At 41.2% G+C, this 19,769-nt stretch overlaps 1 protein-coding gene across 7 annotated transcripts in view; it reads left to right on the forward strand.

Moving 5' to 3' along the window:
* The first annotated feature begins 2,815 nt into the window (after positions 1–2,815).
* Positions 2,816–19,769, forward strand: part of RBM33 (RNA binding motif protein 33) — a 129,419-nt gene continuing 112,465 nt past the window's right edge. For all 7 annotated transcript variants that reach the window (XR_004256966.1, XM_032237273.1, XM_032237276.1 and 4 more), the window contains exons 1-2: positions 2,816–3,010; positions 12,298–12,373. Coding sequence is in view for 6 of the 7 variants with exons in the window: in XM_032237273.1 (XP_032093164.1) it covers positions 2,980–3,010; positions 12,298–12,373 (107 nt within the window). In the remaining variant the exon portion in view is untranslated. The remainder of the gene's footprint in view (positions 3,011–12,297; positions 12,374–19,769) is intronic.

Raw genomic sequence — 19,769 nt, forward strand, 5'->3', positions numbered from 1 at the left:
GGCTCATATGAAGAGCCCCAAAGGATCCAACAGGTTTTGAATTTACCAAAATTCTTTTTATTCTCCTAAACTCAAAAGATGCTCATCTAGTTCAAGATATTAACCTGTTTTGTATCTCTCAAGCCTATGACTTTTATTTGGAGGTCCTTTAATTAAAGGATTTAAACTAACAAGTGGACACTGATGTACCTTTCCTTATCTTTCAGATAAAAACCTGCTGGGGTGGGTGGATATGTGATAAATCCTTATCTGAAAGATAAAAGCATTCACATGGAAGGCTTTATCGCTTAATTAAAACCTACTACAATGGACAATGAAGTCAATTGATTATTCAAGAAAGCTCTTCAAAAAATATTCTGTTTTACTGTTGGATGAGAATTTCTGTTGGGTCCCCTGTACTGTACCATATAATATAATGATGTAGATTATATGTATATTCTTTTGTGGAGATGAACTAATTAATTAAAAACCAGGCTATAACTTACTATTGGCTGATAAATTAATCTGATGGCATGGCACGATAATCAATAGGACCTAAAGATAGGATGATCTGAATCCATTAACACAACCCAAGGAGGCCAGGACCTTCCTTTCTCTGTTACTATAGAAAGAATAACAACTAACTCCACACATACAGTTCACAACAGTGAGGCAAAAACCAGACTACAATTGCAGTCATTTAAAACAAAAAATAATGCAATAACATAAAACATGGGTATGATTTTCTCATTGTGGTTTAGCAGATTCCACCACAGGTGTGAACAAATACATGCACCTTAGTTATCCTATATGGAAATCTTTTTTTTTTTTTGCTGTCTTATGGATCAGAAAAATGAAGTTGATTAATTAATATGCATCCTTAATTTCTTTTCTGAGAGACGCTGATAGCCTATGTCATTGATGTCTAACCTTTTTGTCGTCGTGTGCCAAAAGCGTGAATGCACCCATAAAGCAATGCGCATGTTTCCCCATGCATGCACGTGACCCCCCATGCTCCCCCTCCCCCGAAAACCAGCTGGCCAGTGGGAGGCGCATGCGCATGCGCGGTGGAGCTGAGCGGGGCAACGGCTGATGTACCCACAGAGAAGACTCTATGTGCCATCTGTGGCATGCATACCATAGGTTCACCATCACGGGCCTATGTACTTAGATCCCAATTAACTTCATTTGAAAGGACAGCAACAGATGAGGTTCAGATGACTCCGAAAATTTGTTTGAGATCACATTGTCAGGGTTTAAGTATAGCTATTGAATAAATCACAATCAGCGACATTTGCATAATATACTAGGCCTGAATGGCGAATCTATAGCATGTGTGCCACAGGTGGCACACGGAGCGGTTTGTTAGGGCACGCGAGGCGTTGCCCTGTCAGTTTCAGCATGCATGCATGTGCTGTCCAGCTTACTTTGGCCTTCATTTTTGGCCCTTTTGCTCCCTCCAGAAGCTTCAGGAAAGTCTCCTGAAGGCGAAAAACGGCCCTATGGGCAAACTGTAAGTCCGTTCCTGAACTTTTGGGTTGCCCGTAGGGCCGTTTTTTGCCCTCTGGAGGATTCAGGGAAGCCCCGGAGGGCCTTCGGGGGAGGGCATTTCCGCCCTCCCCAGGCTCCTAGAAAGCCTCTGGAGCCCAGAGAGGGCAAAAAACGGGTCCATTACGGACCAAAAGTGGGGGAAGAGTGGGGGTCATGCACGCATAGTGTCGCAAGCATATGCACGCAAGTGTGTGTGTTGTGCGCATAGAATTATGGGTGTGCTTCCCCCGCTTTTGGCACGCGATGGGAAAAAGCTTAGCCATCCCTGTACTAGGCCATAAATTGTGCTGTACATACCACGAAAATCAGTTTACAGCTTGTAATAATTATGATTACCAGATTGTATAGACCAGTGATATGTGACTTAGATACATCCCTTTCTTCAAAAATCCCTTTCTATATCTATCATCTGCTTAACTCGTCTCTAATCATGAGCTCAGGTATTGGTTTTATATGCGCCTCCATCATTTCATGCACCATTTTAATTTTTTTATAAAGGGCTAAAACCAGAGTCTTTCAAAGTTGGCAATTCTTCACACCTGCGGACTTAAAACTCTTTTAAGATATGTTTTGAATTTTAAAAAAAAACTGTTTTGGAATTGTTCATTCCACAGTCCCTTAGCCAGTATCTGACTGGGCAATTCTGGGATGAACCCACACGGCTTCCAGTTATCAAGGTCGAAAAACACTGGGGTAGACGTTTTTAGATAGAACATAGTTTTGTCTACGAGGTTAAAGCAGCCTTTGTGGCTGATAAAAAAAGTTTTCTTTATCATTCAATGTGCGTGCTATGTCGGTTGTTCAGCAACCTATGACCCTTTTCCATCCGAAGAACCACTTATCCATCCTTTCCCCTTTAGAGAAAAAGCCGCAGAGACAGAGCTCCAAAATATTTTCCCTCCGCTTCACTGGCAGAAAAACAAAACAAAATCCTCCTCCGGCAGTCCACGCATGCGCCACATTTATTGGCTTTCTCCGGCTTTATTCTGCTGCCTGGTCTCTTGACGCGCATGCGCCTCTTAGTCCAGTTTTTGCTTTTTTAAAATCCATAAAATAAAGTCACTAGATCATAAAGTCAAGGGCAAGAGAGGCCCGCTTTCCTCCGCTTAGGCTAGAAGGCGTGGCTTTTCCTCAGAGCCCGCCCTCTTCTCACCTCCCCCTTTTTGCCTCCAATGCGGCAGATTGGCCCAGCTGGCGGAGTCCACCATCTTCCGCTCCGCTACGGAACAGGCGGTCTTCCAATATCCCAGACTGCAACGCGGCACTCCTTAACGGCGCTCTGCACCCGTTTCCTCTGCGTTTCCCCTCAGCAGCCGGCCGCCATGTTGTTCTAGTTTTTTACGCTCCGCGGCGGGTGGATCGGTGCTTGGGCGAAGGGAGCTCCCGGCGTCGGGAGAAGGCAGGAAGGTTGCGGGCTCCTCGCGCCGCGACCTGGCGAGATCCGACGCCATGGCGGCCGCCTTGGGAGGAGCGGGAGCAGGTGCAGTATCCCTTTCCCGTTCTCCGGGGGGGGGAAGGGGAGGCAGGCAGGGAGGGCTTGCGGCTGATCCTCGGGGAAAGCTTCAGGGCCCCCAGGAAGAGAAGCAGCAGCTGATCTGGCAGGTTGCAGGAGGGAAAGGTGTTTGCGCCTGCGGATGGTGTTTACGGGCGACGAAGCCCGGCTGGGCAAGGCAGGCACGTCAGGCTTGTCTGAGGGCCGTCTGGTGGGAGGAAGCGGGGAAGAAGAAGAAGAAGAAGAAGGGGGTTCCTGGAAGTGGGCCCGATAACGGGGGTCGTTTCTAGCTCAGGGGTTGGCATGAGGGGGTCCTTGGTGCTCCCTGAGTTTGTATGTTTTCTTGTATTCATTACACAGGTGAGGTAACCTCCATCAGTGCTAGGAAGGGCTTTCTAGGGAGTGGGAAGGAAAAGGTGGGGTCCCCCGTTTGGTGGCAGTTCTTTTAAGGGCTTAGGATTGCAGGGGGTGTGGGTGCGGCGATCTTTTAATGTTGTTGTTAGTTGTGAAGTCGAGTCTGATCCACCCCATGGACAATGTTCCTCCAGGCCTTCCTGTCCTCTGCCATCCTCTGGAGTCTATTAGGTTCACACCTACTGCTTCAGTGACTCCCTCATTCTCTGTTGTCCCTTCTTCTTTTGCCCTCCAGCTTTCCCAGTATTGCAAGTTAGATAGATAGAGACAACTTGAGAGCAGGTCACAGGAACCCTGACAGGTAGGTCGGTACTAGATAGATAGATAGGGATGGATGGATACCTTGCAATATTTGTTTGCAAATATATTTCAGGTTCCTCTTTCCCCCACTGTCAAGTATAATTTTATTTAGAATTGTTATTGGTTGTGAAGACGTGTCTGACCCATCGTGATCCCATGGACAATGTTCCTCCAGGTCTTCCTGTCCTCTACCATACTCTGGATTCAAGCATTACAAGATAGATAGATAGTGGCAACTTGAGAGGAGGTGTGGAACCCTGACAGGTAGGTAGGTGGTAGGTAGGTAGATAGATAAATATAGAGGGATAGATGGATGGATACCTTGCAACATTTGTTTCAAATATATTTCAGGTTCCTATTTTCCCTACTATCAAGAATAATTTTATTTAGAGTTGTTGTTAGTTGCAAAGTTGTGTCCAACCCATTGTGATCCCATGGAGAACGTTCTTCCAGGCCTTCTTGTCTTCTACCATCCCCTGGAGTCCATTTAAGCGCACGCCTACTGCTTTGGTGACTCCATCCAGCCACCTCATTCTCTGTCGTCCCCTTCTTCTTTTGCCCTCCATCTTTCCCAGCATGAGGCTCTCCTCCAGTGAGTACTTCCTTCTCATTAGGTGGCCAAAGTATTTGAGTTTCATCTTCAGAATCTGGCCTTCTAAAGAGCAGTCGGGGTTGATCTCCTCTAGGAGTGACTGGTTTGATCACCTTGCAGCCCAAGGAACTTGGAATCTTCTCCAGCACCATAGTTCAAAGACCTTGATTCTTTGGCACCCAGCCTTCCTTATGGTCCAACATTGCAACTGGGAAAACCATAGCCACAGGAGAGATCTTAAGGGGTTATAAAAGCAAGATAGAGGCATAGGACTTTGGGGTTAGAATACAGTGCTTAGGAGGTGTTATTGTGGCTCGTTTTATTTTATTTTATTTCATTTCACATTTCCTTCCATTTGAACTCATTCTTTTGTGGGAATTGCTGTCTTCCCTCTCATTCTTATCCTTTTATTAGATACATATAGATATGATGGTTGACATCAGTGTATTCCGTTGCTGCAAAGGGCCTTGATTAGTAAAGGAGTGTAAATCATGAATCTGGCCTTATTGCAGAAGTCATTTCAATCCTGAATGACATGAACGTCTTATATTTTGAAAAAAGAAATATGAGTTTAACTTACTATGTTTATTGCTTGCTTTTAAAATACTCACATTCAGCCCATTCCTATTTTTTATGTTTGCCCCATCTCAGTCTTGGCTTGGGTTCTGGATATGTATCTTATGGGACTGTTAATGTCATGAATAAAAAAGCTTATATATTAAGTTTGAATTTATCATATGCTTTCTTGGATGTTTCTCTTCTCCCTAATTTCATAAGAATTTCTTTGTTATGTTTGGTCCCATATCCTGCAATTTAGTGCTTTTGTAAAGTTACCAAAGTTTAAATAACTTGCTAGTTGTGTGATTTCATTACTTACAGTATATATAAAAATTCCAAACTTTTGTAATAAAAGTGAAAAAGAAACTCAACTAAACATTTTGTATCTATAGGTAGTCCTCAACTTACAACAGGTCATTTAGTGACCATTCAAAGTTACAACAGCTCTGAAAATAGTGACTTATGACCACTTTTCACATTTAGCATCCTCATGAACATGTGATTTATATTTAGATGCTTGACAGCTGATTCACATTTATGACAATCGCAGTGTCCCAGAGTCATGTGATTATCTTATGCGACCTTCTGACAAGCAAAGTGAATGGAAGAGCCAGATTCACTTACAACTGTGTTATTAATTTAAGAACTACAGTGATTCACTTTACAAATGTGAGAAAAGTCATAAAATGGGGCAAAACTCACTTAACAAATTTCTCATTTAGCAACTTAAATTTTGGGCTCAATTGTAAGTTGAGGACTACCTGTATTTATTTACAAGCAAAACTGATCATGTGGCTGAAGATAGAGTGGCTGAAGTCTTTGACCTGAATCTCAGTTCAAATTTGCTGCAAAGTTTGTTTACTCATCTTGGATTGCCTCTATATCTGTTTGCATACTATTCTTTTTAGTGCATTGTTGATAATAAAGTATATATAGGGTAGGAGTGTGTTGCTGGTCTGAGCATATATAGAATCAATGCAATTCCTGTAAATAAAACACTTCCTTGTGAAACATGGTGTCTTGCAGAGAAAATACTTTGTTTGTTTACTTTTTGTTACTTATTGACATTATAGTCTAAAGTCACAGTGTTTGTGACAGTCTTGTTTTACGTGGATTTCTGAATCCAAATTGCTAGGCTGTTTTCTTTGCTTAACATCCCAGTTAAACAACTGGGGATTTTGGAGTGGCAAGAGTAAATTTATTTTTGGAAAAGAACTTTCCCCCATACCTTTAAACCTCATCTCCACAAACATTCATGCCATTATTTTTTGTTTCCCATTATGAATAAAGAGAAGGAAGATGATTGGTTTTGAAGAGGGTTGTCCTGTAGCAAAGATTTTTATTCAAGGCTTTATTGTAGTTATAACTTACTTAAGTCCCAATACAATATATACAGATTGTTAATTGTCAGCTGCCACTTCATGTTTGCTTGTGCTTCACTGACATGAGGTGACACCCTGCGATGAATTGTAGAGAAAGGGGACCAAAGGGGCATGCGTGGAAAAGTATAAGGCAATAGGGTAGGGATTTTGGCATGTAAATCTCAGTTCTGGCTTTGCATCATGTGCAATACACTTGATCTCTAGTAAAAATATACCTTTTTCAGCAAATGGTCAAGAATTGTTTTCTACTTCGAAGTTAAAGTTTGTGCCAGGTTTGACATTACCAGTATAAATTAGAAATTTTTTTAATAACATTAAATTGCAAATTAAAATAGTCACAATATTTTAAAAAATCTATAAACAACAAGGAAGGCAGATATCATAATAGATGTTATAGGTGCTATAATATGTAAACACAGCTAGGCTGCTTGGACTGTTAGTTTTACATTTCCTTTTAGGATGTAAAATTTAATTACTGCCTATAATTACTCTATAAGTGGAGAGTTCCTCCACTTATAGAATAGAATATTTTGTTGTCCAAGAATGATTAGACACACAAGGAATTTGTTTAGGTGCAGAAGCTCTCAGTGTACATGTACTACAACAATAGTAGTAATAATCATAATGATACTAATTATCATTAGAGGAGATAGTAGAGAAGATGAGAAGGATAATAATAATAATACAGCCATACAACACAGGGAAATATAGTTAGGCATTAGACAATACTTATGTTTACAATATTCTAAATAGAAAAGATATCTGTTACAGTGGACATACAGAAAACTACTTTTGTAAGAATATTGGTATCATATTGAGTGCTCTTGCAGTTACGTATTGTACAAGGAAAAAAGGGAACACATACTCAGAAAGACTTCTCTGAAAAGAGATCTATATATTTTTAGATGGCTGTTTTGAGCTGGTGATTTTGTGAATTCCAGATGTGCCTATGAAATTGAGAAAATGAACTGGCAGATATCCTTGCTACTGATGGAAGAGCCCAGGGAAGGTTTTTAATTCACATGCCAAGACTTTAAAGTATAATTCTGCCATGTAATTGTTAAAATATTGCTTGAACTTGAAAGGCCTATCTTCTACTAGTCTAAACCACTTCCTGATTAATTAATCCTAATTCTCAATTGATATAAGATGCTTTAGTATAAGTTACAATACTGCACAGCAGGTTATCTATAGTAATAAGGTAAGAGAAGATATTGGAAAATGCAAATATTTATTTCAAGTTTCTTGTAGTTTGAATTGTTCTTGTCATAGGTGATTTGGCTAGTTTTATTCCTTCTGTGCATTTGTATATCCATACTTGAGCCTTAAAAATGCAAAGTATGATGAAAATTGTTTTACAAAACTGTTCCAGTGTATATTAGTGGAAAATATTGTGAATGCAGGAGATACTTAGATGGTGGAAATCATTAGATATTAGACTATGATTTCCTTAGATGCTGCTAACTACAGTATTGTTTTGTCTATTTATTATCAGGTATCAGCTTTATTATTAGGTATCCTCTCCCCTTCAAACAAATTGTGCCATTTAAATTATTTTCTTCAACTAAACAGCTGTTGGACTTCCAATATACTGAGTTTGAATGTTTGGTAGTGTACTAAATTTTATCTTAGAGAACTTTTATTAAGTAGAATACAAGAAATGAATTTGGTTTGTTAGTTTGCAATACTATTTGCATATGATTTAGCTATTTAAAGTAGCCATCTGTGTCTGAGAGGTTCAGAAGTAAAATTTGAGGATGAATTAATATCTTTGGTTTATGGTCTTCAACAACTAATACTTATGACAATATTCTGTTCAAAACCGAAGATGATATATTACCATCAGGCTTAATAGCCATTAGTAGTTGTCAGTGACGTGCGGTCAGCTTTAGCCCCGGTGAGGCTGTTTTTAGACGTGGACTTCAACTCCCAGAATTCCACAGCCAGGCATGCTAAGTTCCGATTTAAAGCGACAGCATTTTTCCCCCTTGCAAAATAAGTTTTCCCATTCTTTTTCTTCTCCCTCCCCCTCCTTCCTCCCTCTCTCCTTCCCTCCCCCTCTCTCAAACAGACACACGCAGACAGAGAACTTCGATCCCTCTCTCATTCACTCATTCTCAAACACAAACACAGAAGTTGGATTGGATATATTTTCCAAAGGCTTGAAAGCAGCTCCTCTGCCATACCCCCCCCTTTCCCTGCTGCCTTCCGATCAAACTTTTTGAATTCCTCCCCCCCTCCCCACACACGGACCTTTTCCAGCTGTTTCAGAAATGATTTCAACTCTGCTTCTCCCTGCCCTACCCTGCCCTCTTGAAAAGCCAGAGCTCTGAAGTCAGATTTCAACTCTGCTTCTCCCTGCCCTACCCTGCCCTCTTGAAAAGCCAGAGCTCTGAAGTCAGACTGAGCTAGTCGCTCCTAGAAAACTCTAAAAAGCCTCTAAAAATGCCCTCTACAGGAGGGGAGAGAATACGTGCCTCATTTGCATAAGAAATTCTTCCCTTGTTAACCCTTGCTTAACTCTTAAAAGGCGAAAAAATCCTTATGCAAAAGAGGCCCCTAGTTCTCTGGCCTCCTCCTAGTTAATACTGAGAGCAGACACCAAGCCACTGTGACTTGAAATCTGGTAGCAACTACCCTGGCTTTAATTATTTTAAGAAAATTACCGTATTTATCGGCGTATAACACGCAGTTTTAAAACTAAAATTGGAAGCTTAAACCCTGCCTGCGTGTTATACGCCGATACTGCGTGTTATACGCCGGGTCCACTGTTCCCTCTAAGGCCGCGCACATGGCAAGAAACCCCCGCGCAGAGGTTTCTTTCAAAGCAAACGTGGGGAAGTCCTTTGCAGGCAGCTAGAACTGGCTGCCTGCAAAGGACCTCCCCAAACTTGTTTCAGCGGCAGCTCTCAGCCTGGCGGCAGCGTCACACAGACTGTGGAAGGAGGGGGAGGAGGAGGGAACCAAAGAGAGCTTTTACCGAGTCTGCGCCCCACAGCCAGGACCGTCCTGGCGCCTCCAGCCGCGTTTCTTCCTGCAAAGCCCTTCGGGCAACCCGAGAGTTCCGCTTGACGCCAGAAGGGCTTTGCAGGAAGAAACGCGGCGTTTCTTCCTGCAAAGCCCTTCTGGCGCCAAAAGGAACTCTCGGGTTGCCCGAAGGGCTTTGCGGGGAAGAAACGCGGCTTGAGGCGCAAGGACGGTCCTGGCTGTGGGGCGCAGACTCGGTAAAAGCCTCTCTTTGGTTCCCTCCTCCTCCCCCTCCTCCTCCTCCTCCTCCTCCTCCTCCTCCTTCTTTCTGGAGCCCCTTCCTCAAAGATTTGGTACCAAAGCAATGGCGGTGAGGAAGTTGTGTCTTTTGGATTTTGCACTGTTGTCTTTTCAATGGTTCTCAGACTGGTTGAACCTTTAGCAGCTGGGGTGATATTCTTTACTGTTAAGGTTACAATTGGATGTGTTGGACAAATCTTAAAAGATGAAACTTTTATTAAAACGTTTGACTTAACTAAAAACGTCTTCCTTTTTCTTCTTCTTCTTAAATATGATTTATTTATTTATTTTTACTTCAGAAGTTTGATGACCGTTGTACAAACTAATCCAACCTAAATGTAGAGGAGGAGAAGAAGGGGGGGGGATTTAAAAAGAGCAGAGGAAAAAGAAAAGAAAGCATGAAGAAAACATAAAGAAAGGGATGGGAGGGAGGGAAGGAAGGAAGGCACTTTATGTTGAGGAGTTAATGTTATAATTCATGTTCTAATGTTATAAATTTTAATCCAACATTAAGTTCCGAGCTTCCAAGTCATTTATTTTTAATGAAAAAAATTTTTACTCAAATTTTTGTGTTAAAATGGGGGATGCGTGTTATACGCCGGTGCGTGTTATACGCCGATAAATACGGTATTTAAAATCCTTTCCTTTCCCTGAGGAGACTGGTGAGGCCCCGCCTCCCTTGCCTCTAGTGACTGCACATCCCTGGTAGTTGTATTCTCTATGAATTTGCCCAGCCTGTTTTACATGTTTGTGGTCCCAACTTAAGGAAGTACATTCTGCAGTTAAACGCAAAACTTCCTTTTGCCTGTTGTCAATGTGCCACATTCAGTTTCTTTCAGAATTTTAAAGGTTTCAACATAACAGAGAACAGAACTCTTCATTCTATACATTTTCTTTTATTAAATTTTGAGAATTGTAGTACAGTATGTACGGAGGACATCAGGTTAAAAAAATCTGACATGTTATATTTCTCCACCTTCCTTTCTTTCTTTCTTTTTTTTAAAGTATGGAAAAGAAAGATTGCTAAGAGTCTTCATGAATCCTTAAATCTATTGGTTAAGTATTGGTTATGTTCCAATATTATAGACGACATTGCATAAATTCCATGTGCGTAAAATGAGTAATACAAGAAGTGACCTGAACTGTGCGTAACTTAGATTTCTGTAAACACGTTTATTTCACATAATTTGCATGTCACTCATTTCATTACATTTTGTGCAGCCTACAGCAGTAAGTCATAATTGCCTGACAATATAGGTAATAATTCTTATTACCTTTCCTTGAAGGCCCAAAGTATGTTATTCTCCTGCTTTTGGAATCCAATAAAGGAAGAAGCAGTTCTAATTTGCAAGAGTGGGAGAGAACGTGACAAAGCATTCCAAAAGAAACTTTTTTTGTGCTGCTCTCACCTAGAATCTTAGTGGGGAGAGTTAGTTTCGTTAATCACCAGCATCCTCACTTCAACAGAATCCACAGGCCAGAAAAATTCTACTTCAGGAACAGTCCTGAATACCCCAAGTCATAAAGGACTTCATAAGCAATGACCAGCATGTAGAATTGTACTCAGAAATGTAGTGATACCTAGTGCGGCTTCTGCAAGATGGAGAACATTTTGTTATTCTGACATTTGCCCCATCAACAGCTGGTCTGCTGCCTTTTGAATCATTTGGAATTTCTGAGTAGATTTCATAGGAATTAATTCATTAATTGTAATATAATGAGAGTATGAGTGATAGCAGAAGATCTCCCATGGCTCCACTAGCTCTGCAGTTGGAGTCATGAGTCCAGGAAAAAATCTACTCAGATCTAATAGCATAGCGCCCCCCAGTCTGGGGTACCAAGGTCTGTTTCCATGGAGAAATATTTTTCATAGACCAGAGTGGGTGTGGTTTCGTGTGCTGCCTGTATCCTATAGATAGGGCTTTTCTTGTTTCTGTGGCACAGTTTTTGGTATGCTGAGGCTAAGTCCCGATCCATGGACCAGAGGTTGGTGACCCTTTTTAGAAGTTTCTTCCAAGAGATTGTAACTGCATCTCTATTATGGAGCCTAAATATGGAATTATCTTGAGTTTAAGTGACTTCTGGATAAACAAAGTCTACATCTTGCTGTGATTTAATTTCATTTTATATATAGGATTGTAGTATAAAAGAGATTTTTGAACGATGGCTCCGCAAAGGCAAAAAAATTCTGATATGTCTCGATATGGTCCACACGATCAGGTTTGACAATAGATACTATAATTTTAAAAAGGAATTCCTACATGAGGGATAAGCAGCCTAGATTATTTTGGACTACAGTTCATATAATTTTTAATAATTGGCTATATGGGATGGACTTGTAGTCAGATTATCCAATTATTTACCTTCCCCTGAAGAGTCAGATCTGTCTGGAGTTACAGATAGTCAAAGCCTTGTAAGAATTACCTTGATTTTTTCAACTTTTTGTTTATGTTGCACATGCCAGTCTATAGCATTCGCTGTTCATTTCCATTAGTGCAACTTTCTTACAAGAGCAGGGATGTATTTATGATGGTGCCCAGCAGTAATTCTTAAAAAGGATTAAAAGCAATTTTAAAGTTGTTCACCTGCAAAGACAGTGCAGAAACCCAGCATTGCTTATTTTATTATTAAATTTGTATGCTGCCTAACTCTCCTGTAGGGTGACTCTAGCATGATTCTTCAAAATAATACAAGTACTGCTGTCTGAGAATCCAATCATTTGTTTCATGCTGTTAAAATTATCAAATATCTTTTGTTTATAGAGGATGACTTCGATTGTCATAAACCTGGTGCAGAAAGATCTTGGAGAAGGAGAACTGGAGATGATGATTGGGATAGGTAGGTCTCTTTTTCTTTTATGCAGAGATGTTTTCTACTATATGTCATTTGTTTCTCTCTTTTACTGTGTTAATTTACAGGATCTAGAAAACATTCAAATACAGACATCAATGTGTTTGTTTATCTGCCATATGCATAAATGTCGCTCAGTTGTAGAGATATGCATGCCAGCTATTAAGAGCAGGCAGCGGACATGGGCCACTTTCTTTAATGAGACTGGCATTTTGCTGTGGAATACATGGGGGAGGGGGGATTCATGGACCTAACAAAAATGAGCAATTTATTACATTTTTTCTATCTTTCTAAGTATGTGCCTATTTATACCTAATTGTATATAACTGTTCATACTTGTAGCTGTACTCCTTTATATAACGTGTGTTCACTAGCACCAATGAATAATATACATATTTAAGTTAACAACAAACAGGATAAAAAAGACCGATATATAAACTGGGAGCAGTTGGTCTGCTTGTGACTTCCAGAATGGAATATGCCCATTAGGGCCCCAAGCTAGTTGGCAGAAGTTTTCAGGCCCTTTTGGAAAGACAAGAATTGGTGGGGTGGGGGTGGGGGAGATTTCACCTTGTCAGGTATGATATTCCAGAGGCGGTAGCTGCAGCAGAAAAGGTTCTTCTGTTAATGAACATTTCATGGTATATTAAAATCTGTAGTTAATGGAATTTAATTTAGTGGAGACACCATCAAAGCTGACACCAATCAGAGCATTGAAAAACTTTTAAAAGTATTGCAAGATCAGAAGAAGTAAAGAGACTGGGCCTATAGAATTGCCAAGAGTTGAACATGACCGAATGGATAACATCTTCAATTTATTGGACAAATTGGATGCAGTAGACAAAATTTGAAATTTTGATGAAGTTGATTTAACAGATTTTGCTGTTGATTTAAAAGATCGCTGGGATAGGTAAGCCTTTGTGACAAAATGGAGAAGATCAGGGGCTCAATGAGGAAGGGGCTGATTGCATACTTTGAATCTATTTCCTTGTAGTTGTTGGGCTTTTATTGTAACTGGGCCAGAGCGAAGAAAACAGATTAGTATCTTTGGCAATGGGTGGAAGCAACACTGTGGGAACATATTATTCCTGCTGCAGCAAGTGGTGGAATTGAAAAAAATGATATTAAAATAAACGGACACTTTTATATGTACGCAAAAAGAATTTTACAGATTTAACAGGCCTTTAGATTTGCTAAACACCTCTTCCCCCCATTAAAATCAACATTTTATTATACTATGTTCAGCAACGCTTACTTTTGCAACTGGTTTTCATATATAAATATATATATATCTCCACTGGGGTCAAATAATTCTATTGAGAAATTCCATAATTTAAACTTAGTTAGGAATTCATCTCTTAACTTTGTTACATTCTTCTTTATGTTCAAATCTGCATTTGTCATTGCTATTCATGTAGTGATGGAAGGGATGAACAATACTCTTTTCTACACACACACACACACACACACACACACACACACACACACACAGAGAGAGAGAGAGAGAGAGAGAGAGAGAGAAACGTGTCTGTGTATGTAAATAAAATGAGGTACCTTATTTTGCAGACTATAAGATACTCCAGACTATAAGATGCACCTAGCTTTTGGTGAGGAAAACAAGAAAAAAAATCTACCTCTGCCTCCCAGCAATTTGCCTCCTTGCAGCAAACAGTCTGGTTGGCTTCAACAAGCCGGATTTAGCACAAGCAGCTGATTGGATCTGCTTCCTGGAATACCACTGATCAGTTGTTCCAGGCTATGGGGATCATCGCCACCTCTGCGTGCCTTATTTTTGGCCTCTGCACGTCCCGTTTTTGGCCTCTGCATGCCTCATTTTCAGCCTCCGCATGTCCTGTTTTCAGCCTGTTCCAGCTGGCGGGGATTACCTATCCTCACCGCTTGGAATGGGGCTGAAAACTGAATGCGTGGAGGTCAAAAATGGGCCGCACGGCAATGGCTGCATTGGGAGGTGGCTATCCCACAGCCTGGAACAGTTGATCGGTGGTATTCAAATCCAATCGCCAATCAGCTACTCATGCTAAATCAGGCTGTGCTGAAGCGGTTCTTGCTGTTTGCTACAAGGAGGCAAATTTCTGGGAGCAGAGGCCAAAGGGTGGGGACCGGTGGGTGGGCCGAGCTTCGGCAACATTTGCTTTATAACAAGCACAGACACTCACTTTTTTTTGGGGGGGGGGGAGAAGTGCATTTTATAGACCAAAAAATACAGTACTTTAAACTTCGTAAGCTTTTTTAATATACTAAAGATTCAAGCAGAGAAAAGCATTGATTTTTCCACCTCAGTGTTATCTTTAAATGAGATTACATTTTAAACTAATATGTATAATAAGCCTCTTAAAGTAACATTTACAGCATATTTTCTGTCACTTACTCTGCTTTGGTTTTATGCTTGTTTGTGAAATCAGAAACCAAGGACAATGTTTTAAAGCATCCTTCCCCAAAATATGATATTCTGCAGATGTTTTGGGTCTGTAGTTCCAAGAAGTGTTGATAGGGAGTGAGAAATCCAATACTTGGCCACTCTCCTATGGCATACCGCAGGACTCAGTACTCTCTCTACTCCTGTTCAATATCTACAAAGAGCTACTGGGTGAGATCATCCACAACAATGAGTTGAAATATCATCAATATGCTGATGGTACGCAACTTCACATGTCCTGAGTGATGCTATGCTCTCATAGTGATAACAGATCAAGATCCAGTTTTTGACATCTTTAGTTTTGGATGGTGTTGCACTGCCCTGTTCAGACTCACCTTGCAACTTCAGATACTTGTAACTTTTTCTCGAAGATCAGGTAGCAGTCATGTCTAGGAGAGCCATAGTACAGCTTCAGTTAGTGCACCAGCTTTAGCCTTTTCTATATCAGGACTCTATCAAGCATAGGAAATAAGGAGTCCAGGCAGTACAAATGAGTGTAGGTTTATTCTGTGCTAATACTCTCTATAAGAATCTGAACTACTAATGGTCAAAGCAGATTGGCAGTAAATAGGAGTCTGTGGCATGGGTGTCAAACTCAAGGCCCACGGGTTGCTTAGACCTGGCCCATGGGTCTACCCTGGAAACAGTGAAGGACCGGTTCACAGTGCATCTGCCAGAAAAAATGGAGTTTGGGAGGGCCATGCGTAGCTCTCCCCCTGTCGTTTTTGCTGGCAGAGAACTGTGGGAGGCCGTCGCAGCCGAATATGGAGCTTGGGGGGGGGGGCTGCACGCAGTTCCCCTGATCTCCAGTTTCTCTGGCAGAGGGCTGCAGGAGGCTGTCACAGAAGAAAATGGACATCGAGCTGACCACACCCATCCAGGTCACGCTCCCCTGGCCCCTTGTGGCCATCAATGAAATTGGGTTTGACACCTCTGGTCTATGGATTTCCAGTTGGGCTGATTTTAGATTTCTTGTGGGCGAGAAGGAAGACTGGTGATACATTTTATTTCTCCCTCGAGTTCAGCCTAGTCATTTATGGGGTCTCTGCACTCTTATCATTCTTGTTTGAACTACTGCAATGCGCTTTACCTGGGGCCACTCTTGAAATGCCTTTGGAAGTTTCAACTGGTAGAAGGTGTGGCGTGAGAAGCAATCTTTGGGCCCACAGAATGACCCATGTTACACCACTGCTTCACGAGCTGCACTGGTTGCTACCCCATTTTCCCGAAAATAAGACCTAGCTGGAAAATAAGTCCTAACATAATTTTTCAGGATGCTCGTAATACAAGCCCTATCCCCCAAATAAGCCCCAATTAATATTGTCAGCCAGAGGGATGCATTTAGTACCGTATTTCCCCCAAAATAAGACCTAACCAGAAAATAAGGCCTAACGCATCTTTTGGAGCAAAAATTAACATTAAGTCCAGTCTTATTTTCGGGGAAACCTGGTAGTTTGCTTCCGGGTGCAGTTCAAGATTTTGGCTATAGCCTTTACAACCCTGCATGGCATGGATTCAGAGTTCTTGATGAACCATATCATGCTGCTCAGACAAGCCCATCCTACTCGTGCTGGCAGAGAAGCCTGCTGAGGATCCCGTGGTCAAGGAACTCCAAGTATGGGATGCAACTGTAGAGCTGACCCTCTGGAACATCCTGATCCCCCCCCCCCCCCCGGGGAGAGATTTGCCTCTACCCTGCTATCCTTTTGCAAGGGCCTGAGGACCTGGCTCTGCTGATTGGCCTGGGGACCAAATGGTAGAGTGCATCACTGAAGGTGGTTGCTGAACTATGGACCCCACCCGCCCCTTGCACTTCCTGCTCCACCTCCCACTCATCTTTCCAATTTTGTATTATTGGGCTTCCATTGTTTCTATTTATTATTCCTTTAATATTGTTATTTTTACATTTTTAATCACTTCCTATTTTATTGTTGTAAGAACCGTATTTTTCGGAGTACAAGATACACTAAGGTTTTGAAGAGGTGAATTTTAAAAAAAAGTTTTTGCACTCTGCAGACCTCCCAAACCCTCTGCATGCCTCGTTTTTTTTGTAAAAAATGGGCAAGCAGAGAGTTTAAGAGGCCTGCAGAGTGCTCCCAGGGGCTGAGGAGGGGCAAAAAAGAGCAAAAGGGGCCCGTTTTTTGCAAAAACTGGCCTGTTTTTTTTTTTTTTAAAGGGGGCATGCATATGATTTGGGAGGTTTGTAGAGTGCTCCTGGAGGCTGGGAGGGGCAAAAATGGGCAAAAAACCTGGCCTGTTTCCACTTGTTTTTGCCCTCCCCAGTCCCCAAGAGCACTTTGCAGGCTTCCCTAACCATCTGCACATGCATTTTTGCGAAGGGGGAGCAGTTTCGGGAGGCCAAAAATGCCGTATTCAATGTATAAGAACGCACCCAGATTTCCCCCCTCTTTTGAGGGGGGAAAAGGTACATCTTATACTCGGAAAAATCTGGTAACTTAGTATAGCCCCATGACCAGATGGGTGGCAAATTTAACAAATGAAATTAAGTATAATAAATATGTATGTCTGTATAAGTGCAACCATTATAACCATTCATTTAGCGGCAGTTCAGAGTTAACACCCCATTGAAAATTTTTTCTCACACTTATGACCGTTGTAGCATCCCTGGGGTCATGTGATCAAAGTTTGGATGTTTGCAGTTGGTTCATATTTATGACGGTTGCAGAGTGTCGGGGTCACATTTTGCAACCTTCTGATATGCAAAGTCAATGGGGAAGCCAGATACACTTAACAACTGTAGTGATTCACTTAGCAAATGTAGTAAGAAAGGTCGTAAAATGGGGCAAAACTGTTTAGTAATATAAATTTTGGCTCAGTTGTGATAATAAATCAGGGACTACCTTTATCATTAAACATGGCTGAAATTCTGAGAATTGTAATTCTTATACATCTGGATGGCATCAAGTTGCCTTAATGCAGTGTTTTTCAACCTTTTTTGTGCAAAGACACACTTTTTTCATGAAAAAAATCACGAGGCACACCACCATTAGAAAATGTTAAAAAAATTTAACTCTGTGCCTATATTGACTATATATAAAGTGTTTTTCCCACGGCACACCTTACACTATGTCACGGCACACTAGTGTGCCACGGCACAGTGGTTGAAAAACACTGCCTTAATGAATTAATTTAGGCCACATCTAAGGGTACTGATTGCTCTCTTGGGACTCGATAGTAAGGAGCAATAGAACTTGATGCTAATCATTTTGTAGGCTATACCCTGCAATTCTGTTTTATTCTGCTGCCAATGGTTTTATTGAGGACCATGTCCGTTTCATCAGAATCCATAGATTCCTGCGATCCCAAATAAGTCATCCTAGTTTGATTTATTTGTGCTGTTCATTTCAAAGCAGTGATTCGGGGCAGGATATGAATTGCAATAACAGTTCTTCGGTGGTCCAAATGTCCAAGATTAAGATAGTGATTCCAATCTGTATAAAAAACAAATTTAATTCACAAGAGCTCATGGTCACCCAAATCCCTGGGAGAACAGCCGGGTCCTCAGAGAATTACAAAGGTTAAATTATTCATGGTGGCCCAGCTAAGAATCTTCCAGTTATCAGTTTTATAAGGAATTGAGTAGCTGTAAACAATGCTGCTGTGTGGTTTTCCATGGATGAAATAAAAGCAGAGAAGTAAGGCTTGTTTTTCTTTTCTTAGCATCACAGCGTAGGCTGAACATTGAGATCGTGCCTATGTTTGGTCACATTCATTCTTCATCTTATACCAAGTTTGTGTTAGAAGTCTCTTCTGTCATGTTCCAGTGGCTGCTCCACCCCCAGTCCCAACAGTGATTTTTCAAGAGGCAACTCTCATCTAAGAAGCTTCTTCAGCTCTGATCTAAAGAAGCTTCTTGGATGAGAAGCGAAATGTCTTCAAAAGAAAAAACCAGAAAGTCCAGTTGCCTTTGGGGCAACCATGACCTGGATGACTCAGAATCTCCATAGGCATCCACCCCAGTCATGTGATTGCATTTTAGGCACTGGAAAACCAGCCTGTATTTATGGCCATTTGAAGTGTCCTGCAGTCATGTCATTGTCTGTCTGTCTATCATTAAAATATGGCTTTTACTTCCAGTTTTTGGCAAGAATATTCCATAGGGAACAATAAATTCACTTAACTGTGGTGTTCGTTTATTTACTGGTGCAAAAAAATATAAACCTGTGGTGTTTGTTTAACTATGTGCAAAAACTCCATAAAATTGTTATGACCATCACAATTTTGAATTGTAATGAGCAGACCTCATTACAGTCATAAATTGAGGACGCTCTTTAGGCCCTTTCTCTATATGGATGTCCATGTTACTTGTTAATTCTGTGATAATTAGTGAGTAAACATGGCAAGGGAAATGTCCTGCACTCAGATCATGTGTCAAGCCTGCAGCCATATTTTTATGGCTCTTAGAGGTGCCACACTTTTCTATTATTCCACTATGCATTTTCTATTGTGGGGAAAATGGGAGGCAGGATTTACGGAGTTAGATGGTATGTAGCCGCAACAAAATTATTTCTAGAAAGCCAAGGTCATCCTTTGTCTCTGCACCTCTGCACCTGACCAGATCTGGATGGGTGGAATCTGCCAGCATGGCAGTGGAAGATTAGACCATTTGATGGACTTGTTGGTGTGGGGGCAGGATCTTGAACTTTCAACTGTGTGAGGAAAACTGGGAAGCTTTCAGATTTGGGTTTTCCCAGATGTGCCAACACGACTCTCTTAATAAATTGGAACTTTGAGCAATATTTTGCCTTGAACTCTGTTTTACTTTTAGATGCTATTTGGAACCCTGACATCATGTTTAACTTGGGTTAATTACAGTTTTACTGGTTGAGCTTGTTGACCAGACGTTTGGCAGTTCGAGACTCAAGCCCTATATTTCTCTTGCTCCCCTCTGGGAGGAGATTTTGAAATATTTCTAGCAGGACTTTC

Source organism: Thamnophis elegans, chromosome Z, assembly GCF_009769535.1.
Source record: "Thamnophis elegans isolate rThaEle1 chromosome Z, rThaEle1.pri, whole genome shotgun sequence".
NCBI lineage: Eukaryota > Metazoa > Chordata > Lepidosauria > Squamata > Colubridae > Thamnophis > Thamnophis elegans.